Source organism: Mauremys reevesii, linkage group 15, assembly GCF_016161935.1.
Source record: "Mauremys reevesii isolate NIE-2019 linkage group 15, ASM1616193v1, whole genome shotgun sequence".
NCBI classification, from domain to species: domain Eukaryota; kingdom Metazoa; phylum Chordata; order Testudines; family Geoemydidae; genus Mauremys; species Mauremys reevesii.
In genome coordinates this window covers 4,582,543-4,607,563 of record NC_052637.1, presented here as the reverse complement: position 1 = coordinate 4,607,563, position 25,021 = coordinate 4,582,543, and the positions used below count along the sequence as shown (strand labels likewise).

The 25,021-nt window shown below is 49.8% G+C and overlaps 1 protein-coding gene across 1 annotated transcript in view; it reads right to left on the bottom strand.

The window, feature by feature from the left end:
- Nucleotides 1–414, bottom strand: part of LOC120383513 (butyrophilin subfamily 1 member A1-like) — a 31,220-nt gene extending 30,806 nt beyond the window's left edge. The window contains exon 1 of the mRNA XM_039501683.1: nt 290–414. Within this exon, the coding sequence (XP_039357617.1) occupies nt 290–317 (28 nt within the window). The 5' untranslated portion in view covers nt 318–414. The remainder of the gene's footprint in view (nt 1–289) is intronic.
- Between the last annotated feature and the right edge of the window lie 24,607 nt (nt 415–25,021).

Genomic DNA, 25,021 nt, shown 5'->3' with positions numbered 1-25,021 from the left:
TCAAAATGTAGGAAGCTACAAATCTCCCCCAAGAACAGTATCGGACCCCCTGTTATTCAGTAAAATTCAGCAAAACAAAGAAATGACAAATCAACCCAACCCCCCCGACCCATCCAACCCTCCCCCCGCCCCCTGACAGCCTCCCCGAACTTCCCACTCATCCAACCCTCCCCCCGCCCCTGACAGCCCCCCCAACTCCCAACCCTCCCTGCGCCCCCTGATAGCCCCTCCAGGGCTCCCCTTACCATGCCCAGGAATGACACTGCTCCTGTAGCAATGTGCTACTTACGGCGTGCTGAGCATCCTGAGCAGCTCATCTGAGCATGCTCGGTACATCTGCTGAAGCCACTGCCCTTCCCTCTGCCTTATACCCGTAGGATTCTGCTAACTGCTTTGGATAGGGGTTAAAAAGTGGCAAAGGGGGCGAATCAGAGCAGGGGGGTGGCCAGGGTCTGAGCAGGGGTCGGAAATTGACTGGTCAGGGGGGTCAGGCAGCTGGAGGCAAGCAGTGATGAGCTGCCAAATTTTTAACAACTGGTTCCCTCCGCCCTCCAAAATTTTAACAACGGGTTCCCTCCTTCCCTCGGGGGTCGCCCCATCCAACCCCTCATGTTCCTTGACACACACACCGAGACCCTGACCCATCCCCTTCCCTGTCCCCGGACTGCCCCTTGCCGCCCCACCCAACCCCTCCTCTCAGTCTCAATGGCCCCCCAGAACCCCTACCCCATACAACTACCCCTTCTCTCTGTCCCTGAGTGCCCCCACCACCTCATCCAACCCTGCTCTTTCCTGACTGCTCCCCGGGACCCTTGCCCCCATTCAATCCCCCTGTTCCCTGCCCTCTGACCCCCCCACCCCCAAAGTCCCCTACCCTCTCTCCACCACCCCCTCCCTGCCCCCTTACCGCACTGCCTGGACGTGGCTGGGCCGGGACAGGAGTTGCGCGGCCGGAGCCGGAGGATGCGGCGGGAGCCCGGCAGCCAGAGCCAGGTGGATGGCCGGGTGGAGCCAGGGAGGGCTGCGGCCAGAGCTGGAGCCGGGCAGGGGCCGCCACGCCCAGACCCACGCTGCCGGAGCCCGGCCCCCTGGCAAAACAGCAGGGGCGGCTGGAGCCATGGGGCCAGGCCGGGCTGGAGGTGGGGGGCCGTGGCTGGAGCCGAGCATCCCGGTAGGTGGGGCACGGCAGGGCCGGGGGTGGAGCCGGCAGCCGGGAGGCGTTCGGGGGTCGGGACGCGCCGTGCCGCAGCCGGTGAGGGTCGGGCGGGACCCGGGCCGGGGCTGGGCAGGGTCGCGGTCGGGAACGCGGGGAGGGCGCGCCAGGAGGGTCGGGCGGGACCCGGGAGGGTGCGGCCGAGCCGGGCGGCCGGGAGGGGTTCGGGGGTTGGGGACGCTGGGCCGGGAGGGGCGCGCCGGGACGGGGCGGACGCGGGGCCATGCCGCAGCCAGTGAGGGTCGGGCGGGACCCGGGACGGGGCCGGGCAGGGTCGCGCCGGGAACACTAGGCCGGGAACGCTGGGGGAGGGCGCGCCAGGAGGGTCGGGCAGGGACCCGGGCCGGGGGCCGGGGCCGGGCAGGGTCGCGCCCGAACGCGGGCCGGGAACGCGGGGACGCGCCAGGAGGGTCGGGCGGGACCCGGGACGGGGTGGCCGGGCAGGGTCGCGCCGGGAGGCGGGACGGGCCGCGCCAGGGACCAGCCGGGGCACACGGCCCCCCCCCCCCAGTTTCCTACCTCAGCGTCGTCTTCCTGGGCCGGGGAAGCCTGCTTGCTTCTCAGCCCTCCCAGGCTTCACACGCGAACAGCTGATTCGCGGGAAGCCGTGGGGGAGGAGAAGCAAGCAGGAGCTTCATGTCAGGAGGTGGAGGCAGAATTTGCAACGGTTCGCGCGAACCGTTTGCTAAAATTAGACGCCGGACAGCAGGGGCGGCTCTAGAAAATAGGCTGCCCCAGGCAGCGCGGTGTGCTGCGCCGCCCTTCCTCGGTCCCGCGGCGGGTCCCCTCTTCCCGCGGCTCCGGTGGACCTCCCGCAGGCATGACTGCGGCAGGTCCACCGGAGCCGCGGAGGACCGGACCTGCCGCAGGCATGACTGCGGGAGCTCCACCGGAGCCGCGGGAACAGTGAACCTCCCGTGGGCACGGCTGCGGATGGTTCGCGGGTCCGGCGGCTCCGGTGGACCTGCCGCAGTCATGCCTGCGGGAGGTCCAGCTGAGCCGCGGACGAGCCCCCTCCGCAGTCATGCCTGCGGCAGGTCCGGTCCTCGCGCCCGTGGACCTCCCGCAGGCATGACTGCGCAGGTCCACCGGCCCAGCCTGCCGCCCCCTAGATTTGGCCGCCCTAGGCAACAGCTTGGTTTGCTGGTGCCTAGAGCCGCCCCTGCCGGACAGAGAACTTTAGCATCCGGTTCTCTGTCCGGCGTCTAATTTTAGCAAACGGTTCGCGCGAACCGTTGCGAACCGTCTGCAGCTCACCCCTGGAGGCAGGGTTAGGGGAGGGGCTAAAGGGCAAAATCAGGGTGGGGGGGAAGAGCGGGCGTTAAGTTCGGGGTGAGGCTCTGGCAGAGGGTGACCAAGGGCAAAACCCCGCACAGGCAGGGGCAGAGGGGGTAACGGTGACAGACCCCAGTGTTTGCAAAAATGGTGGGGGCAGAGGGGCTTTTTTATTTCCCCTCTCACAGACAGCACCTCTCAGCATCAGCTTCCCAAGGTTGGGTTCATAAAGGCACAGGCAGATCAGTGCAGCTCATCTTTCTCTGATCTAACCTACTGAGGCTATGGCTACACTACAGAGTTCAAAGCGCTGTGCTCCTGGTAATCCACCTCGACGAGGGGATTAGCTCTGAGCACTGGGAGAGGAGCCTGTCCACACTAGCGCTTTAAAGTGCTCAAACTTGCTGCACTCAGGGTGTGTGAAGAAGTGAGGTTTTTACCCACAAAAGCTTATACCCAAATAAATCTGTTAGTCTTTAAGGTGCCACCGGACTCCTTGTTGTTTTTGTAGATACAGACTAACACGGCTACCCCCTGATACTTAATTCAGTGAAACATTTTACACAGATCACCTCAGAAACAAAGAATCCCTCATCACTGTATCTGATTGCACAGAGTCTCTCAGCAGTTTCCCAAGTTGTCTTATCTGCTGCTGGGATTCCCTGAATTCCCTGAATTTTTAATTCTAATTGTTAGAACAGATGTTTATTATGTTGGATCATCTGACTTCCACTCTGACTGAATTTCTGGCCTATTGTCAAAACTTTGTTTTGAGTCAATCCACCAATGATGTAAATATTGGTGGTCAGACCAATGGTCTGCCTCATCTAGTATCCTGTCTTGTGACAGTGGCCAATGCCAGGTGCTTCTAAGGGAATGATTAGACCAGGCAATGACTCAGTGAACCATCCCATTGTCTACTCTCACTATCTGGCAGTTTAGGGACATGCAGAGCTGAGCCTGCATCCCTGATTATTTTGGCTAATAGCCAATGTACTTATCCTGAGGGACTGATCTAATTCTTTGTTCAATTAGGGTGACCAGATGTCCTGATTTTATAGGGACAGTCCCAATTTTTGGGTCTTTTTCTTATATAGGCTCCAATTACCCCCCACCCCCATCCCGATTTTTCACACGTACTGTCTGGTCACCCTATGTTCAACCCACTCATAGTTTTTCCTTTCAAAATAGAATGAAGACACATCTACACCCCCAAGATACTTTTACAACCACAAGAATTTTAAAATCATGAGTTATACACCCCCAAGTCAAGAAATTGTAATAAGTAAATGATCTCTTTTCTTGGGCCTCTTTGTTCCTGAGCCTGTAGGGTGCAGTAAGGCCAGTTCCAATGCCTTGAGCCAAAACACCTGAATGAATTGTAGTCTACCCTCATTCTCCCAAACATTTAATATACCTAAGGCCATACCTACAGTTTAAGTGTGGGGTTAACTCAAGTTATGTCACCATAGAGTCACTATAGTTACTATGTCACTTGTATTTTGCATGTATTTTGTATGTATGCACTGTATTTTGGGAAGCTTTGGTTTAGCAGTGTATGCAGGGTACCAAACAGGTCAGACAGTGGTTGTTGTGCCCAGGGGATCAAACTTCTTATAATGCATAAACATATACATAATGTATACACCTTTTTTTCTAAACCCACTAACCTGCCTGGCTCTCCTCACTGTTTGCCATCTCACACAGAATCATGGAGCTTGCATCGGCTCTGTAGTATTGTCATGAGCATTTGCACCCAAAGGTGCATGCTCCTTTACTATTTTCAGATCAGCAAACATACACGAGGAGTGTGACATTATACTCTATATTCTTTATGAAAATATGTTTGATATGGATATGACATAGCTAATATATACTTTATGCAAGATGGCTGTTGACTGTTTATCCAATAAAGTATTATCTTTTTACAGAAGCTGCTTCTTACAATCTAGACGTATCACTAACTGCTTCAGATAAAATGTAGTAGACTTTGATATGAAAGAATGAAGGAAGGACGTGACAGTGTATTGTGTATAATGTATGTGATTTATTTTAAGATCCATGTTATGTTGTGCAAAGTGAAAACAGTAACAATGTCAACACTGTCAGGTTATTCATTTATTTTTATTAAATATGTAGACTAAATAATGAAATTAATAAATTTTCAAGCCAAACGTGTATTAATTCTAATGAACAATGCCACATTATGCAGTATTAATTTTTGAAAGTTTATAATAAGCGATGCTGGGGGTGGGGGGAAGGGAGAGGGGAGGGGAACAGAAGGTGGAATTTTTGCCTAGGGTGCAAAATATCCTTGCACCGGCCCTGCCCAGCAGGGGTCTTACACTTCTCACCCCAAACTTGAGAATTGCAGCGCTGGTGGAGGCTTTACAGCGCTGCAACTTAGTAACTGTCCATACCTGCAAGGCACATCCAGCGCTGCAACTCCCTGGCTGCAGCGCTGGCTGTACACCTGGTCTGCTTGGCGTATAACAAGTGCAGCGCTGGTGATGCAGCGCTGCTCATCAAGTGTGGCCACACACCAGTGCTGTTATTGGCCTCCAGGTTATTAGGAGATATCCCAGAATGCTTTTAACTAAATCCAGGAAAGGAATTCACTGGGAGTGTGGTTCTTATCATACACGTCCTCCCTCCCTACAGTCTGCGATCCGCAGCCAGAGTCTTGATTGGCAGCAGTGCCCCCAAATCTTGGCGCCCTAGGTGGCTGCCTAGTTTTCCTAGTGGTTGCACCGGCCCTGCTAAGGAAGAATAGTCAGGCTTGGCAGAATTAATTGAGAGATAAATATTGTAATGGGGCAAGGCCAGATGGCTACAGTAAAGTAGTGAGGAACAGGTGTGTTAGCCCCAGGCTAAACAAATCCCTGGTACCGTGGTAACCAAATGACGGTTGCTCCAGGTTAATCAAGACACCTGGGGCCAATTAAGATCCTTCTAGAAGGCAGTGGAGATAGCTAGATTGATGGGGACACTTGAAGCCAATCAAGGGCTGGCTGGAACTAGTTAAAAGCCTCCCAGTTAGTCAGTAAGGGGTGGGTGGCAGGAGCTATGGGAGGGAGTTGTGCTGTTGGAGGAATGAAGCAGTGCAAAGCCATATCAGGTGCAAGGAAGGAGGCCCTGAGGTAACTGTGAAGGAGATATTGAGTGGGGGTTGCTGTGGGGAAGTGACCCAGGGAATTGTACATGTCCTATTTCCAAAAAGTCAGCTACCATAGCTGCTAATTGTAGGGTCCCTGGGCTGGAGCCTGGAGTAGAGGGTGAGCCTGGGCACCTCCCTCTCCTCCCTGATTAATCACTGAGACTGGGGGACAATAGAGACTGTGTGAGTGAGGGTTGCTTCTCCTCACCTCCCTTGTTGGCTTATGATGAAAATGGCTCAGTAAGCTGTGACCCTTGCCTCTAGAGAGAGAAGGGCTATGTGGAGGGTCACAGGGAGCCTCTGAGGCTAGCAAAATCTACCAGGAAATGCAGGACCCATGGAGTCAGGGATAGAATTTTGTCACAATATATAATATTAACAGATTGTACTGCAGCTAGTTTTAAGTGTTTGTTTCAATATTCATTGAGTTAAATTTTCACAATTGCACAAAACTCTGGGTTTTAGCATTTCCTTCCAAATGTTCTCAATTTCAGTTTTCACAGTTGTGGGAAATTATGGGGGGATATGATAATAGTGAATCAGACCCCAATGATTTAATGTCACTAGACATGGAGATTCAAAAAGCTGAAGCTTTATAAACATCAAAACACAGATGGTCACATCACCTGTCAAAAGATGCAGAGTCACTGTCCTTCAATCAAACTTGAAAAAGTTCTCAAGCAGCCTTGTTCTTACTTTGCATATCTGTAATTATCATTTATTATCAATTGAAATATTTTGTCATTGGTCTGTGTGTAGACAGCAAAAGCAACATTTGCCAAAACTTATGAATACAAGCTAATTCTTCCAAGCCTTGTGATAATAAACTCTCAGAGCTAAAAGTTTGGTTAAGCTGGAATCAGTGTTTTCAAGACCTGATTCTTGTTTATACTAACACTGCTTGGTTCAGTGGAAAGGGGCTGTAGCATCATCACCAACTTTCATGATTTTATCATGAGTCTTGTGATATTTGGTGTGTTTGACGAAGCCCCAGCTCCTGGAAGCATGTGAGGAGGAGAGATCCTTGACTTTGTTTTCTAAACAAAGGAAGTATCTAGTTCTCTTTGTTGCAGAGAAACACTTAAAAAGTTCACCCCAGTGCAGTCTAAAGATCTGAGACACCAAAAGGCAAATAAAATAATACTAATACTTACTATATTGTTCTTATTAAACCTCATGATTTTGGGGGGCTGGCCTGCTTAAGATTTTTAAAGCACTGTGCCAGTGAGAATTCAGAGCGTAAATCTCTCAGTTACCCAAGGGAAGCCCCTTAAATGAGTGTCATCATTGATCTAAAACAGCACAGTGAACAGAAAGGGGAACGGACACAGAGGACAAGCTATGGGAATGCGCAGAGCTGGGCTGTGGGTGCCAAGCAGGACATGAGCACAATCCCCCCAAGCTCAACAACAGCAATTCTGGGCCCCAGGGCAGAACAGTCAATGGGCCCCCACTGGTGCCCACATGCACAAGCTGTGCCCATGTGGACTCCGTCTCCCTGACATTTGGGCGGTGCTGTGCCTGTGCTGCTGGGCGCGCTCTTCTGGCATGGCCAGGGCTTCCACATGCCCACCCGCCTGCCTTTGGCGCCACCACCGATATCACCCCATGCGCCATAGGTGCTGATTTTTGGTTTTGCCGGTGGGTGCCCCCTCTCAGCTCTGCCCCCTTCCCAAAGGCCAAGCCCCCACTTCACCTCTTCCTCCCCTGCTCTGCCCCCTAGGTCCCCTCCCCCAAGCATCTCCTGCCAATTCATTTCTGCCCCTCCTGCTTTAAGGGTGAGGTGTGTGTGTGTTTGGTTCAATTTCCCCGTCCAAAATGGCAATTTCCAGCATATTTATACACACACTTGCTTCATATTCTAGTCATTGAATGTGTGTCTATCACTGGTATCATAGCAATCAAAATAGCAGTGAACTACGTCTTTACATTACCATGAATTACAGTGTATTAAAATCATTACACTCAGCTACAAGCTGCCTTCACTGACACCCCTGTGTAAAGACATGGTGTTCACTCTGTGCCTCACCCCAGCTTAGCTCCTGTTTGGGAGCTGAGGGCCACTGTTGGCTTTGGGAAGCAGGTGGATGGGACTCAAAAGCAGTGGGGAGTCTTTTCCTGCTCCCTTCCTCTTTTCTCTGCTCCCTGCCCATTCCTCCCTCTTGTTTCTTTTCTAAGGCCTTGCTCCCCACCTTCCTGATGTTTCCCATTCTTGCTTCCCACCTGTGTCCCTTTTCTCATCTCTCTCTGCTCCCCACCTCCTGGGGTCTCTGTCTAGTGCCCGCAGAGGAGGTTGCCCCTGCTCAGGTAGGAAGGGTGACCCAGTGGTTCAAGCACAGGCCTGGGGCTCAGCTGTCTTGGGTTTGGTTCCCTGCTCTGCCACTGACTCCCTGCTTAGCCTTGGGAAAGTCACTTCACCTCTGTATACCCTAGATCCCACCTGCCAAATGGGGCTAATGCTGATCCTGCCTCCTAGGCTGAATCCCTTCATGGCTGTGTGGTGATGGGGGAAATGGAGATACCAGGGTGAGTAGTCTGGGCTCCACGCAGGGGGCACAGGAGATGGAGGGGCTGAGGCCAGCTCCGTGGGGGTGGGGCTTCAGCCCCTCTTCTGCCGGGGTCATGGGCTTCTCCCACCCACCCTGCATGGCTTTTGTCGTGGTCTGGGACTTCCCCTGCCCCCACCCAGCAGCCAGTGTCCAGGGCTGCTTCTCCTCACCCCTGCTCAGTGCGGCTCCTGCCAGGGTCTAGGACTTTTCCTTCCCCTAATGTGCCACTGCACCCATCCAGCATGTGCGCCTAGGAGCCCTGCAGCCTGCTGGGGCGATTTCAAAGGGCCTGGGGCTCCCAGCTGCTGCCACCACTACCAGGCACTGGAAGCTGCCGTGACTGGAGGCCCCGGACATCAAATGGTGGGTTCCTATTTGTGGGTTGCTAAGCAGAGACACACACCCCTCTGCAGCCCAGATTTAGGCACCTATCCATGAGAGGGATGTGGCTTAGGGCACCATTTCCTCCATTGTCAGCATCTCCCATTGGCTAGCTTATATGGCTCCCTGCCTACTGAGGTGCCTGGGTTACCCATAGATTGGCAGTGTCTAGGGAGTTTAGACCCCAACTCAGCTCTGAGGGTCACAGTGTTGCTGTTCTTGTGATTTTCTAGATGCCTAAAAGTTACTCACTGTGACGTTCAGCATTGCAACACCGGAGTCCCTGCATGGATTAAACTGTGCAACCAGTCACCTCTCCGCAGAGCACAGCTGAGCAATTCCTGATTGACATGGGTGTGCACAGCGCAGAGACAGAACAGGCTGCTTAGTGACACATTACACAGTAAAACTCAAACTCTCTTCCTAGAGGTGCAATCAGTGCTGGTTCCAGCTTTTTTGCTGCTGCTCCAAGCGGTGGGAAAAAAAAAAGAGAGAAAAAGAAGAACCCGATTGAGCTGCTGCTGAAGAGGAAGACAGCGAGTGAAGGACCCGCTGCTGAATTTCCACCAAATATTGAAGTGGGCAGATTAAGCCGCCGCTGAAGTGCTGCTGCTGCCAATCTGGATTTGCCGCCCTGACAACTGACTACTGGCCTCCCCAGGCACTTGCTTCCTTCGCTGGTGCCTGGAACCAGCCCTGGGTGCAATATTCCCTGTGGGGGCTGGGGGGACACCACCAAGTTGGGAAGCAAATCCCATGATGCTGCCCCCAGCACCTGCATCTGGAACATTAAAGTGGAACAAACACGAAGATGGCACCAATGGCCAGGAATTAATATAGGGAATTAATGAGTTACAGTCTCACTTTCAGTAACATGTAATAAATCTCCCCATCCCGCTCACGTTCCCTTTCCTTCCATACTGTCCTTTTCTATTCATTATTGTTCTAGCCTCACTTTCCATCCCTCTTTATTTCCCTGTGTCTCTCCTCCCTGTCACAGATCATCCCCCTTGGCTGTTCCCTTCTTTCCCTGATCTTATCCCTTCCCCTTGTGCTGATCCCCAGGTGGAAGCCCCCAATGAGATCTAAGGACACAGATCTGTACAAAACGCTCCTGGCTGTTGCTGCTTCTCCCAACCCCCCAAACCCTGATTGACTCATGCTGTGTCCTTGCCACCCCCACCTCCGCCTGTCCCCAGCCCGGCTGTTAGCACCTCCCCCTCCGTCCCTGCAGCTCCAGGGGGCTTCCCCATGCTCCCCGCATCCCTGAAGCTGCAGAGAGGGAGGGGGAGGTGCTTCCAACAGCCATAGAGATGACGAGAAAGGGGCTGGGTAGATGGGAGTCCTCCAAGGTCGTAGAGACTGGGATCCATGAGGCTAGAGAGGCTGATTTCCAGTTCCTGCCTCTGCTGTGTGTCTCAGGGACACAGTCGGAGCCGGGCTCCCCACCCCAGCCAGAGCCAGGGTCGGATTCTCTCCCCAGGGATGGAGCCCGGCGGGAAAGTGAAGATCGGGGCCTCGTCACCAGCATCGATAAATGTCACCTGTCCCCGGCCACAGTCCAGACAAACCCAGATCCTGCTGGGGGCCCGGCTCAGGGGCAGGGGGGTCTCAGGGGAGGTGAGAGCCTGGAACTGATCCTCCCATCGCCCCACATCATAATACAGACAAGAGCAGCTGACCTGCTATCTTCAGTTCCAATAGGGCTTCTTCATAAAAAGAACCATCTTGAACAAAACAGTTGTATTGTCCTTCATCTGAGGGTCTGAAATTAAGAATCTGCAAAGAAACATTCCCATCCATGATGCCAGCTTTAAAAAGCTCTGTCCTTCCATGATAGTCTGGCATCTGCTTTCCATACTGATCTTTTCCTTCATGATACTGGTGAACAACTGAAGTGAACTCAGATTGGAACCATCTCACCTCCATGTTCACAGCGCTCATCCTGGGGGACAGGTGACAGGGTAACACAATGGCCTCACTCATCCTGGCAGTGACAGGGTGACCAGGACCCATCACTCTGAACTGGGCTGTGAAATACACCAAAACAAAAAGAGAACAAGCTCAGGGGGAAAACATGCTAGAAACAAAAAAGTCAGTAGGTTCAAACTTTCCAGAAATTCAGCCTGGGGCAGACACTTGGCATGCAAATTTTCAACCTGAATATTTGAAATGTGGAAAAGTTACAAGCAACTGAAAAAGGTATTTATAGTAGAAAGTGACAGGCCAACTCAGGTATAGGTGTCACTGATAACGCCCCTTATATTAATCTGATATGCCACAGAGCCATTTCAGTGCCCTGTGACCGGACAGGGTGACCTGAGTATATACACTGTATACCTGAGCTCTGTGATCTGTCCCGGCCTTCGCTATATTTCTGATGTGATTCTCAGTGTTGGTTCTAATCTGAGTGTCTGTTGGGGGGACAGTTTGACTGTGTGCTTGATTGTTTGATTGCTTGTTTGACCAGTTTGATTTGGGAGTGCTTTGTTCCAGCTGGGCCCTAGTGTTATAAAAAGGCAGTCAGCTGCAAACCAGCTGAGCAGCGAACAGCAGAGAGGCAAACAGAAGGAGTTTGCCTGGGATCCCTCTGAGCAGAGGCGGAGGGGGTGGGCAGGGGTGGTAGTGCTCCACCTGCATGGCTACAAGCGCCTGGATAGAGTCCGCTTGGCACTCCAGGATGCCTATCAGCCACTCCATGCATTGCTTCCTTTGCGCTGCGTTTTCCTTGCGGATCCTGCTTTCCCTCTCCCTCCACTCCTGTGCTTTTTGATTCTCTGTAAGAGATTGATGCATCACTTTGTGCAGCATGTCGTCTTTGCTTTTTCGCGGCCTCTTCCGGAGTTTTTGCAGTCTCTCAGCCGGTGATAACACGGACGGCTGAGATCTCAAGGTTGCATCTGTAAAGGCAAAATGCAACACTTAACAGAGGCAGCATTGTTTATACCAGACAGAGTAATTCCCCCGCACTTAAGGAGGGCACACACACAGTCTACACAATAGCATAATTTTCCCGTCCCAAAGAGAGCGCACATAACCCCCGGGAGCCCCAAAATGGTGAGTAAGGGGGACTGATTGTTTCAGGGCTGTACTGTCTTCTGGGTTTCTGTGCCTTGGGGAGAGCCAACAGCTGCAGGGGACACCTACACTGAACACTGTCCCAACATTTTCCACAGGAGTTTATCCTGGAAGATATCTCGCTGCTGAGTGTGAACTGGGAAGCAAGGGAGGGTCTTCTACTGCAATGCGGATTCCGCCCTGGCCCCTATGCAGCTTGCCTGTGTTCAGCAATGATCCCCCCACCCCTCGCAGCACAGTGGCGCGGACGCGTTAGCCTGACTGGGACAAGGACCACAGTGGCTCTCCCAATAAACCTGCGCAAGTGTACGCCCATGCTCTGGATGAGACTTTTGAAGGGATTGCCGAGGCCGATTACCACGACGTGATAGACCACATCAATGCGCTATTCCGCATCTAGGCATGCATGCATGCAGCCCTAACCCTCCCCTCCTGAAAAATTCCCTTCCTGAAAATAACAGCTGCTTACTGGGAACCTGCTCCTCCGTTTGTCCTCCACCAAGTACCGGCTGCTGCGACTGGCTACCTTCCTCCTGGCTTGAGAAGAGCTCCTGGCTGCATGCCTCCAGGCACTCTGGGGTGTTTCCCCCCATCCCAGTACCCTCATTCTTGCTTTCCTCCTCCTCCTTCCCCCGCTCTGAAGTGTCCACGCTGGTGCTCGGAGTGGAGGTGGGGTCACCCCCAAGTATCGCTTCCAGCTCTTTGTAGAAACGACAGGTCGTGGGGGCAGCGCCGGAGTGGTGTTTTCCCTCGCGAGCTTTGCAGTAGGCATTCCGCAGCTCCTTCACTTTAACCCTGCACTGCAGCGCGTCCCGGTCATGGCCCCTTTCCAGCATGGCCCTTGATACCTGCCCAAAGGTATCGTAATTCCTATGGCTGGAGCGCAGCTGGGACCGCACAGCTTCCTCCCCACAAACACTGATGAGGTCCAGCAACTCGCCATTGCTCCATGCTGGGGCTTTTTTGCCTCATGGAGCAATGGTCACCTGGAAAGATTAACTGATTGCACTCCACACCTGGCAGAGCAAACAGGAAGGGGATTTTTAAAATTCCCGGGGAATTTAAAGGGCGGGTCTGATGGTTGGTCACCTGAGGCCAGGGCAGTAGACTTCGAACTGATGAGCAGAGTGGCTGAACAGCCATTCTGGGATACTGCCGAATACTTCTGGAGGCCAATCAGAGTGCTTTGGGTGGCCACACTGGTGGCGCAGCGCTGCAGCAGCAGCAATATACTCTTTATTCCTCTCGTGGAGGTGGAATACGAGCAGCGCTGTAACTGCGGAGATACAGCGCTGCATGTGCCTTGCAAGTGTGGACGGGAAGTGAGTTACAATACTATAAAGCCACCACCAGCGCTGTAACTCTCAAGTGTAGCCAAGGCCTAAGATTTATTTGGGCATAAGCTTTTCCCAAATAAATCTGTTAGTCTTTAAGGTGCAACCGGATTCCTCCTCGTTTTTGTGGATACAGACTAACACGGCTACCCCCCCCATACTTATCTACATGTCCTGCTGAATCACAGCCCTGGGCTTCTCTCAATGGTTCATTCTACAGCAGGCCAGATAGCGCTGATGCCGGTCTGTCTGGGAGTATCACCCAAATGCACAGCACAAGTTGGAGGCACAAATTTACTGCACATATTTATATCTCACCATACAAAGATGACACAGACCTATAAACAAGCTTAACATATTTAGCAAATCATGCCTTTTCCACTGATACCTTACACAGAATCATAGAACTTTAGGGTGACCACACAGCAACTGTGAAAAAATGGGACGGGGGTGGGGAGGCAATAGATGCCCATATAAGAAAAAGTCCCAAAAAATGGGACTGTCCCTATAAAAATGGAACATCTGGTCACTCTATAGAACTGGAAGGGACCTCGAGAGGTCATCAAGTCCAGCCCCCTGCACTCATGGCAGAACGAGCACCATCTAGACCATCCCTGACAGGTATTTGTCTAACCGGCTTTTAAAAATCTCCAATGATGGAGATTCCACAACCTCCCTGGGCAATTTATTCCAGTGCTTAACCACCCTGACAGTCAGGAATTTTTTCCTAATGTCCAACCTAAACAGCCCTTGCTGCAGTTTAAGTCCATTGTTTCTTGTCCGATCATCAGAGGTTAAGGAGAACAAGTTTTCTCCCTCCTCCTTATAACAACCTTTTAGGTATTTGAAAACTGTTATGTTCCCTCTCAGTCTTCTCTCTTCCAGACTAAACAAACCCAGTTCTTTCAATCTTCCTTCATATGAAATGTTTTCCAGACCCCTAATCATCCTTGTTGCTCTTCTCTGGACTCCCTCCAATTTGTCCATATCTTTTCTGAAATGTGGCACCCAGAACTGGGCACAAGACTCCAGTTGAGGCCTAATCAGCGCAGGGTAGAGCGGCATAATTACTTCTCGTGGCATATCTTGTATAAGATTCATTGTGATTTTGTAATATTGGTATCAATGCTATTATAAATGGTCACCCATATTCCATACAGCCTCACACTCGGATACTATGATGATATAAGTAGCTAGATAGAGAAACTGCCTCATATGCGCAGCAGGTGGAGAATTACTCTGCCAGAAGGGTTGAGGAGGAAGTGGAGACTTATTTACTGATATTGAGCCAATCTGAAATTTGTTGGAGGGGTGGGCTTGGTTTTTTTGTTTGTTTGTTTGTTTGTTTTCCAGTTTTGTACAAACTAGTGGAATAGGCATGATTCGGGAAGTTTAGGCTTGAAATTAGATGAAGGTTTCTAACCATCAGGGGAGTGAAATTCTGGAACAGCCTATTGAGGGAAACAGTGGGGGCGAAGGACCTCTCTGGCTTTAAGATTAAGCTTGATAAGTTTATGGAGGGAATGGTTTGATAGGATAACGTGATTTAGTCAATAGGTCAATAACGTGCCACCACTGGTAATTAGTACTGAGGGTCAATGTTGGGATATTGAAAGTCTTTTTCCTGAGTGTCTGGCTGGAGAGTCTTGCCCGCATGCTCGGGGTTCAGCTGATCGCCATATTTGGGTCGGGAAGGAATTTTCCTCCAGGGTAGATTGGCAGTGGCCCTGGAGGTTTTTCGCCTTCCTCCACAGCATGGGACAGGAGTCGCTTGCTGGAGGATTATCTGCTACTTGAAGTCTTTAAATCAGGATTTCGGGACTTCAACAGTTGAGTCAAGGGAGAGAATTATTTCAGGAGTGGGTGGGTCAGCTTTTGTGGCCTACATCTTGCGGGAGGTCAGACTAGATGATCATAATGGTCCCTTCTGATCTTAAGTTCTATGATTCTATGATTTATATATCACTACAATGAAACAAATCCTACAAGCAGCAGCAGGACCAGTGGGATTCCTACCTGATTCCAGCTTGTGAATGTGATAAGTAATGAAGAAAATGATCAAATTAGGCAGAGCGGCGCTCACTGTGGAGCTAGGACAGAATGAAAGAATCTTCATCTTCACTGTAACTTGATCTGGACAACAGGATAGAGAAGAGAAAAATACTTTACTAAAACATATTTTGCATTCAAATCTGATGTGTTAGAAAAAAGGAACTATTATCTATAGTTAGTGAATTGAACTGATTGTTTCTGGTCACCGTGTCCTTCAAGATTTTAGTGCTGGTAGATCTCATCCTCTCACACCTTGTTTTTAATGACTATTTCAGAGTGGAAAACAAACTTTCCTGATTTTTCAACTCCCAACTGGTTTCTCAACTTTGAACGGACGAGTCGTTGAATTGAACTAGTTGGGTATATTGAAATGAATAAAATATTTTCTGTGTATCTGCAGAAGAGGCTATTGCTGTCAAAAGCTGGGTCAGCCCTTCAACAAATTCTGCTTCCAGGTGCTTAGCCAGTGACTGCCACCACTTCATTGATCTGATTTTCTTTAAAACTTTTGTAGCAAACATATACTACTTGAATGTTATATATTATATATATGCCTTAGCATCAGTTGTCATAATTTTAATCTGAAATATAAACCAGAATTTAATTTAAATTAAAAAAATCCAAGTGAAAGAAAAGCCTCTGATTTAATTTTTTTAAATCATTTTTTAAAGATCAATTTTCATCCATTTCCTTCAGACCCTTATTGCCAAAGAACTACAGAACTTTGATGAATTAAATTAATGGGTGTGATACACTGGTTTGTATAGATTGGATGAATTATTGCAGAAAACTGAAATTTGTTTGTGCCTTTCAAAAACAGAGCAGCAGCACTGCCAAACCCAGGATTCAAAAGTCAGTGTAACCCCCCACACTCAGTGTGTTAGGTGTGTATGGTATTGTCTGGTCTTGTGTTGTCTGCAGTGGCACTTGAACAGTTTTTACAGTGGGGGTGCTGAAAGCCAGAGGAAGTGCCCCAAAATGTTTATCTCATGCCCTTTACCCTTGTTCACGCCCTCCCCTCAGAGCTGGGGCTGGGAGCAGGGCTGTATCTCCAGAAGGGTGGGGCACAGACAGGGGTAAAGGGACTGAGGCTGGGGCCACAGCTAATAGTGGGCAGGAGTGGATCCCCATGTGCGGGACGATGATCGGAGCCCTGGGACCAGGAGTAGAGCCTCGCATAAAACCTGGGGACACTGCACCCCCCACACCCCTACATCTTGTAGCTTTGATTACTTTTAAAACTGCATAATTGCTTAATTATGGGAACATACACAAGCTGTACATTTTTGTGGGATGCTTTTTTTTGTGCTTTAGAATATTTGTTGCTTTATGAAAATCAATACAAAAAAATCCTCCCCCACACACATTTTAAAAAAAAAATCACAAATTGGTCAAAAAAGGTATATGATTGACTTAAAAATCAGTATTTTAAATATACATTTTGAGTTCCTATTTTTTGAGATTTGGTTTCTGAGCCTTGAGGGTACACTCAATCTTATACTTTCCCCTGCAACTATAAAGGCTGGAAATTAATTTTTACTTTAAATGAAATCAAATATTCTCATATAAAATCAAAACTAGAACACTAGGGCTTTCAGAAAATCACTGAATACTGTGACACAATATAAAAATCACAAATAACTCTGAGAGTTGACAATACTGAACCTGGTCCAAAATACTTAAACAAAACTGATTTTTCAATAGAATATGGCTTTTAGAAATTTGTTTTTTATAACTGATTTTTCCTATTATTTTAATATTTCTAATTTTTCAACAAAATGATGATAAATGAAAAAATATTTCAAATTGATTCAAAATGAGAAACCCTAATCAAATGGAATAAAAACATTTTATTCACCCATCCCTTATCTTGTCTCAAAGGAGAAAAGGGAGAAAAAAGGAAAACTGGAAAAAAGGAAAACTAAAATCTAATATTTTGTGCAATAGTATGTGATTAAAAATTTAAAAATAAGCAAAATGTTTTAAACAAAAGAAAAACATAATTTCACAACAATACTGTCATTTAAAATAGCTGTACCCCGCCCTCCAGTCAAGAGGCAGAAAACTGCAATGTCAGCACAGGGAGAAAACTAGACTGATGGCAGCTGGATTTGCTGCAGTAAATTTCCTGTATTCAAAATACAGGAAGTTACAAATCTCCCCCAAGAGGAGTGTTGGGCCCACTGTTCTTGAATAAAATTCAGCAAAACAAAGAAATGACTCATTCCACAAGCTGTAAAAGTCTCACGTTACATTGCTATGAAAACAAACTGCAAATCACTTTGAATGTAGCTGTTCTGTCAAGTTTCCACAAATAGAGAAACAAACGATCACAGGATTATTTACTCCTTGTGTTTTTAATAATCTGTCCCCGCAATAAGTATCGGGTATTAGACGTTACAAACAGCCTTTCTGAAGCAAAATTCACCCACCTGGTTGGGTCTTCTGGGAAGTTTAAAATCTCCTGGGTGTGCCCAGACTTCACTCCTTTGGCTGGGACAATTACATGGTCATTGACTAGTCCCGTTTCTCCCGCATGTTGCTCCGCTAATTCTGGCGATCAAAGAGCTGCAATTTCGTCTCCTGACTTCTCCGTAGAACGGTGTTGTCGCAACCTGATGCACAGTTATGGCTCTGTATGGCCAATTGTCGGTCCACGGCCATCTTGTCCTGTTAAAAGGACAAGGCAGCCTCCATCTTGGACCAGGTTCTTGTTGCATAGGAAAGGGCAGAGACCTAATCCTGCCCAGCAACACTAAAGTGCTGTGTGTACTTTCCTGTTTTTTTTTCTGTTGGGCCGTCTAAAGGTCAGGCTAGTGCAGTGTGCAAAGACCTGATTCTGCCCAGCAACTCCGTAGTATGCATTTTCCCGCTCTTTTTGGGCCCAGTCGTCTGGAGGTCAGGCTAGTTCTGCCCAGCAACTCCAGAGTACTATATACAGAGACCTAATTCTGCTCAGATACCCCAGTGTGCCGTGTGCAAATCCTGCCGGCGTGGGGGGCAACAGCTCGAAGCCTGGAGGGAGGGGGAACCAGGGACCAATCAGATGTTGACACGAGTGAGTGAGACCCTTTCTATAAAACTAGGTTTCCCCCCAAAATCTTTGTGGAGTATCCGCGTGTCAGCTGAAGGACCTGATCAACCTTTCGGCCAGGGTCTCCTCCTGGTATAGCTAGCTCGTGTCGTGTTGTCTTCATTGTCGCCTTGGACCTGTTCCTGGCACCTCATCATGCTTCTGGTGTCTGCTCTGCTGGTCAGCTGTGCCTGGAGTGCGGTATTTGTTTTCTAATTTCTGGCAGTTTGCTTATCTAGCCTCCTATTTTTCCCCTCCCTAACCCAGTACCAAGTGTGTGCACAGTGTTAAGGATTAAAGTATTGAGCTCATAATTGCACAATTGCCTAGGTGTATAGTTGTTCTAAGGTTTTAATAAATTGTTTATTGTAAACTGTTTTAAGTGTGTGAGTCACTGCTCTGTCTTTGTCCGGAGTGTTTGTGTCTGGGAGCTGTCTCCACCTGGGGATTAGCTGACCAAGGGGTTCCTGTCCCCGCGGTCTGTGTGAGTGGAATCTGCCCAACTGCAGCCGCACCACACTCTGGGTTTACCCTTAGTGTGAAAGCAAGGGCGGTTGAGGCAGTGGCCTGTGGGTCTCTTTTTCTGTGTTGCACCGGGCACCGCTCTGATGAACCCGATTCCCATCTTGTGTGATTGGTGTGTCTGCCTATTCAGTGTGGTGCAGTGAGCAGTATAGAATTGTACTGTTAATGATTTTTGGGTTGTTTATATTGCCTAACAACATCCCAGCTAAAAATTGCCTCTCTCCTTTGGCCCAAGTTGTAACTTTCCCCCAAATAAACGCAGCCACTTGGCTTTGCACCTTATTCTGGTCCAGCCTGTTTTTCCTCTCCCAATATAAAGCTGATTGAACCACAATCTATTTCGGACAGGTGTTAAAAGAAACGTGGGTTTGTTCCCAATCGATAAACCTGCGCTCGGCTTGCAGCGTTCGCCCCGGGGGAAGTGAAAGTAACACTGTCAATTGCCTCATGGCAAACCCTGTCACGTAGGGAGGGTCGAGTCTTACGTTAACAAAAGGGGCTTTGGTGTTGTTGTGGGGTCGGGGCGCGTTGCTGTTTAGTTTATTAGATTCAGCAAAAGCAGGAAGAAGATTCTCTTTGAAATCATCGCTGGATTCAGATAACTAGGACACATGAACAACCAGGGCAGACTTCAGGGGTCTTGCCGCCCCAAGCAGCCAAAAAAAAAAAAAAGCAATCATGATCTGCGGCAATTCAGCAGGAGGGCCTTCGCTCCAAGCAGGAGTGAGGAACCCTCCGCCGAATTGATACCGAATAGCTGGACCTGCCGCCCCTCTCCGGAGTGGCCACCCCAAGCACCTGCTTGATAAGCTGGTGCCTGGAGCCGGCCCTGTGAACAACTGATTCTGAATGAGGCCCGGCTCTAACATTTTTGACGCCCCAAGCGAAAACAAAGAGCCCCGCCCCCCTGAGTGTCGTATCGTGCCGCCCAAGTCCCTGCCCCCCTGAGTGTTGTGTCGCGCTGACCAAGTCCCCACCCTCCCGAGCACCACCCTGCACCACCCAAGTCCCCCGCCCCCCGAGTGTCGCATTGCACCACCCAAGTCCCCGCCCCCCGAACGTCACATCGCCCAAGTCCCCGCCCCAGCCGAGCACTGCACTGCACCGCCCAAGTCCGAGCCCCCAAACGTCGTGTCGCCCAAGTCCCCGCCCCAGCCGAGTGCCTCACTGCGCCGCCCAAGTCCCCGCCCCCAAACGTCGCGTCGCCCACGTTCCCACCCCAGCCGCGCGCCGCACTGCGCCGCCCAAGTCCCCCCCCCGAGTGTCGTGCTGCTGATGCCCGCCCCAGCTGAGTGCTGCGCCGCCCAAGTCCCGGCACCCCCAGCACGGCGCCCCGCCTCCCAAGCCCCACCTCCCGCCAGCGCCGCCTGGCTGAACCAAAAAAAACCCAAAAACAAACCCCGCGTGCCGCCCCGTCCCAAGGTGCCGCCCCAAGCATGTGCTTGGTAGGCTGGTGTCTGGAGCCGGCCCTGCTCTGAATCCAGTCATGATGTCAAAAAGAAGTTCCAGTTTCCCATTGAAGATCGTGACCTTCCAAAACATCAAGTTCATCAGAAGTGATTGGCTGTGTTGTTGCAGCCATGTTGGCCCCAGTCTATTACACAGACAAGGTGGGTGATGTGAGATCTTTTATTGGATCAACTTCTGTTGAGGACAGAGATGAACTTTCCAGCAACACAGCCCTAAAGACGAACTTGGTGCAGCTCCAAAGCTCGTCTCGATCAACAACAGGAGTTGGTCCGATAAAAGATATTATCAACCCCACCTGGTGTAAGTTCATCAAAACTCAAAAGTCTGAAAACCAAGAAATACAGAGTTAAGGTACCGGCCAGTGCAACCTTAACCCTGCCCTCATGGGGCTGTCACAAGTCACTGGGAAATGATCTGGGTGCACCCCAGCTGGATTCCTGGTGTGGGGTGTAGCTAGACCAAATGGTGGAGGAATTAGTTGGAGCAGCTTGGGAGAGCTGTGATTCCAAGAGGAGGGGTTAGGAGATTAATTTGAGGGTTTCATGCTATCACACGGGGGCTGCATCTTGCCAGAGCCCATGGCCCTCCCACAGCCCCCTGGCCACTCCTGCCTCACCAAGGCACCATTTCAGAATTTATTCAGGGGGCAGGGGACAACTTTAACCATCATTCCAGGCAGGGGTGAAAGTAAGTAGAGGGACTTACTGGTACACTGGGTCCCTCCTGCATAAAGTGGGGGGTGGCTCTGGCCCCCCCCAAGGGGAAGAGCCTTGGATGGAAGGGGCGGGCCTGAGGAACAGCCTCCTGCAGCCAGCCCTTCATGTCCGCCACTGCTGCAGTGATTGGGAGCCCTGAGCCCTTTTAAATTGCCAGGGCGCCCCCTGGGCAGCTGCCCCTTTTGCTTCCTCCAATTGGTGGCCCCGCTGGTAGGATCTGGCAGCTACTGGACCCTACCGGCAGGGCCGCTGATGGGGGTGAGCAAAAGGGGCAGCGGCGTTAAAAGCCCCGGCACTGCTTTGACATTGCCATGTACGGGCTGGTACCGGCAGCCAGTTCTTACCGGTACTCTGTACCGGCCTGCACCAGCCCACTTTCACCTCTGATTCCATGAACTACGTAGGCACCTGAAAACTCTAATTTTTTTGCAGATAACTTAGGAATTAGCTGACAGGAGCACTGTATCTAATTCCTATATAAAGGAAGAAAATATATATATATACAAACTACAATTAAAGCCACATTTTGAGTTTTTATGTAAATTTAGAACAATCAGGAGATAATACAGCAAAATATTCCCAATCCCAAGACTTGAGGTATCAATTCTGGAGCTTTACACGGGTATCAGAAACACACGTTTGATACTTTGTACGCCATCTTTAGTAGAGATAAATAAAATCTGCTTAATTTCTCTAACAGACACATTCTGTGTTACTGAAGTTATCTACTCTGTTTTATTTAATTGTTTTTCACGCCACTAAAAACGTATTTACTTCATTTTAACAGAAATGATTAAGGTTTTTTTCTCTTTTATTAGGAACGGGAATTTATTTTTCTAATTATTTTGGCATTTATGTTTAGTGATCAGTCATGTACGTGACTCACTAACCTTTGACTCCACCATTGCTATTAATATCAGACTTGTAACTTTAATTTTTTTATGAATTTTAAGTTATTTTACAGATAAAAATACCCTTTGTAAATAAGCAACCTGCATCTGCACAGTGCCTAAGTTATGTGTTTAGCTAATTAAAACAAAAAAAAACTGGAACTGTTAAGGTGGGTAGAAGCTAAATTTACATTCTAGGAGGATATTATTAGTTGATTGTACAACTTTAAGTAATGAATGACAAAGCACAATATGCTAATACAAGTAATAATGAGAATTACTCCAGCCAGGACAGGTTAGGCATTTTAGAACTCACTACTCAAATAATTAAATTTAAGCATAAGAGAGAAATAAAATTATAAAAATGCACAGAGCATTCAAAAAAAATCCTTAAAATAACAGCACTGCAATCCTTAACCAACTTTGAAAGAATAAAATGACAGAGAACATAGGTGCCTTGCTCATTTCAACTGGAAGTAACAACAATAATACAAGAGTGTGTTGTGGGGAGTGTGTGTGTATTCAGGGAGTGAGAGACAGTGCGCTCTCACTGAAGCTCAGCACTCACTAGTCCAGGGGTGGGCAAACTTTTTGGCCTGAGGGCCACATCAGGGTTCCAAAACTGTATGGAGGGCCAGGTAGGGAAAGCTGTGCCTCCCCTAACCCTAACTCTATCTGCCCCCTCCCACTTCTCACCCCCTGACTGCTCCCCTCAACCTCCCTGAACCATCCAACCCCCCCCCCAGCTCCTTGTCCCCCAACCGCCCCCTCCCAGGACCCCACAGGCCCATCCAACCCCCCTGCTCCCTGACTGCCCTGACCCCTATCCACCCCCAGCCCTGACAGGTCCCCTCTGGACCCCACTGCCTAACCAGCCCCCCCCAAAGCCCCTTTCAGAATGAGGCCCTGCGAACTTGGGCGGAGGACTCAGGAGGAGCAGGGGCAGCCGCGCAGCCAGAGAGAGGCAGCAGTTTCCCCTTCAAAGCACCGCATCTCTCCAGCTGGCTGCGTGGCTGCCCAGTGCCCCTCCTGAGTCCTCCAGCCACGTTCGCTGTGCTCCTGCCAGGTCCGGCTTCAGGCACTAGCTGACCAAGCACATGCTTGGGGTGGCACCTTGGGGCAAGGCAGCGCTTGGGTATTTTTTGGTTCCTCAGGGAAACGCTGGAGGGTTTTTTGTGTTTCTGTGGCCGGGCGCTCGGGGGGTGGGGATTCAGGCGGAACGGTGCGGGGCACTCGGGGGGCGGGGCTTCAGGGGTGCGCTTGGGGGTGGGGACTTGGTGCAGGACTTGGGGTGGGGCCGGGGCTTGGCGTGTCGCTTGGAAGGGGGTGGGGCTTGGTGCGGCACTGAGGTGGGCGGGGCTTGGCACAGTGCTCAGGGTGGTGGGGCTTAGAGCAGCGCGCGCTCAGAGGGGGCGGGCTTGGCATGGTGCCCGGGGGGCAGGGGCTTAGAGCAGGGCAGCGCTCGGGGGCCAGGGGCTTGGCGCAGCGCAGCGCTTTGAGGGGGTGGGGCTTCGGGCAGTGTGACGCTCAGGAAAAGGGCTTTGGGCGCATGACGTTCGGGGGCGGGGCTTCGCTTGCAGGGGGGGTAGGGCGGGGTGGCGCTCTTCTTTTTTGCTTGGGGCAGCAAAAAAGTTAGAGCCGGCCCTGGCTCCTGCCACCCGCACCTCCCGCCTGCTCCCCTGAGGCTACAGGTGAGCCTCCCTCCCTGCTTTCCCCTGCCCCCGCAGTGCAGCCCCATCCCATGCTGGCGGCCTGGTGAGCTGAGGCTGCAGGGAGTGGGAGACAGTCAGGGCCGTAGCAACAAAGAACGTGGCCCCCTCCAAACATATGTCCGGGGCCCCTTACAATGCAGAAACTGGAATGCGGTATTTATTTTATACAATATACAGGGTTCATATTATGTATACATAGGCCTACAGTGTACATGTATTCCGTATTTACGCAAAGTGCTTCTTTCGAGCCTTGTTCTCCTCAAATTGGTTAATCAATGCGTCATAGTCCAGAGATCTGGCAATCTTGTTTTCGATTGAGATAACTGCAAGCGCAGAAAGCCTGTCATCTGTCATGGTTGACCGCAGGATATCCTTGATCAGTTTCATTCTGCTGAAGCTCCTTTCAGCACCGGCGACAGTAACTGGTGTGGTCAGAAGAATTCTGATGCAAATGCAAAGATTCAGATATATCTCCTGAAGGCTGTTCTTGTATATGTACGTTAAAAAATTGTTTGCCGTGACAAGTCCTCTCTCTTTCTTGATGACATAAATAAAACGATTCAATTCCATTATGAGTTCATTGGCATCAATGTCTCCCATTTTTCTTTCAAATTTTTTGCTGTGATTCTCCAGTTCATTTTCTCTTATCCCTTTAACAGATATTGTCATATATTCTTGAAGTATATCCCAACGTGAAGGTGATGAAGAAAATATAACGTATATTCTGTTAATCAGACCGAAAAAGTCAACGGCATATTTCGATGACTTTGCCGCGTCTGAGATTACAAGATTCCAAGTGTGAGCTCCACATGGTACATACAAGGCACGGTCATTTATTTCTAGCATGCGGGCTTGCGGCTTGAACTCCTTTATTCTTTCCTCTCATATTTGCGCCGTTATCATAAGCTTGGCCTCTCATGTCAGCAATGTCTATTCCTAAATTGTTTGCCTTTTCAAGAAACGCTTCCAATAAGCCCTCGCCAGTTGTATCATGAACATTAAGAAAACCAACAAACGCTTCACGAATATTGACACCATCTTCACCGTTGCATTCAACAAAGCGTAACACCACAGACATCTGTTCTTCATGTGACACGTCGGGAGTACAGTCCAAAATAACTGAATAATAGTTTGCTTTTTTTAAGCTGTGCTATGTTGGCCTCTTGAATGTTACTGGCAACAAGTTGAATCAGCTCGTTTTGGATCTGTGGACTGAGGTACTGAACATGTGTCTCTGCCTTCTTAATCCTCTGTAAAAGTTCGCTGAGGACAGTATCATACTTTGCAAGCAATTCAAACAGTCCCAAAAAGTTGCCATTCGAAGGATCGCCGAGCTTTTCATTACTTCCTCGAAATGCCAAGTTTCTTTCGGACAAGAAAATAACGACATCAACCACTGTCACAGTTTGTTTGGTAGAACAACTGGCTTCACCTTTGACCTCGCTTGAAGCACTTTTGGATACTTCTCGATACGATTCGTCGCTGCTAGCGCTGTCCGTTTCATGTGCCTGTACCTGTACGTTGGATTGCAGCGCAAAATACGTTGACAGCTTTGGAATTTTCTCAAGTTCCTTCTCGGCATCTTTTGCTGCCTTT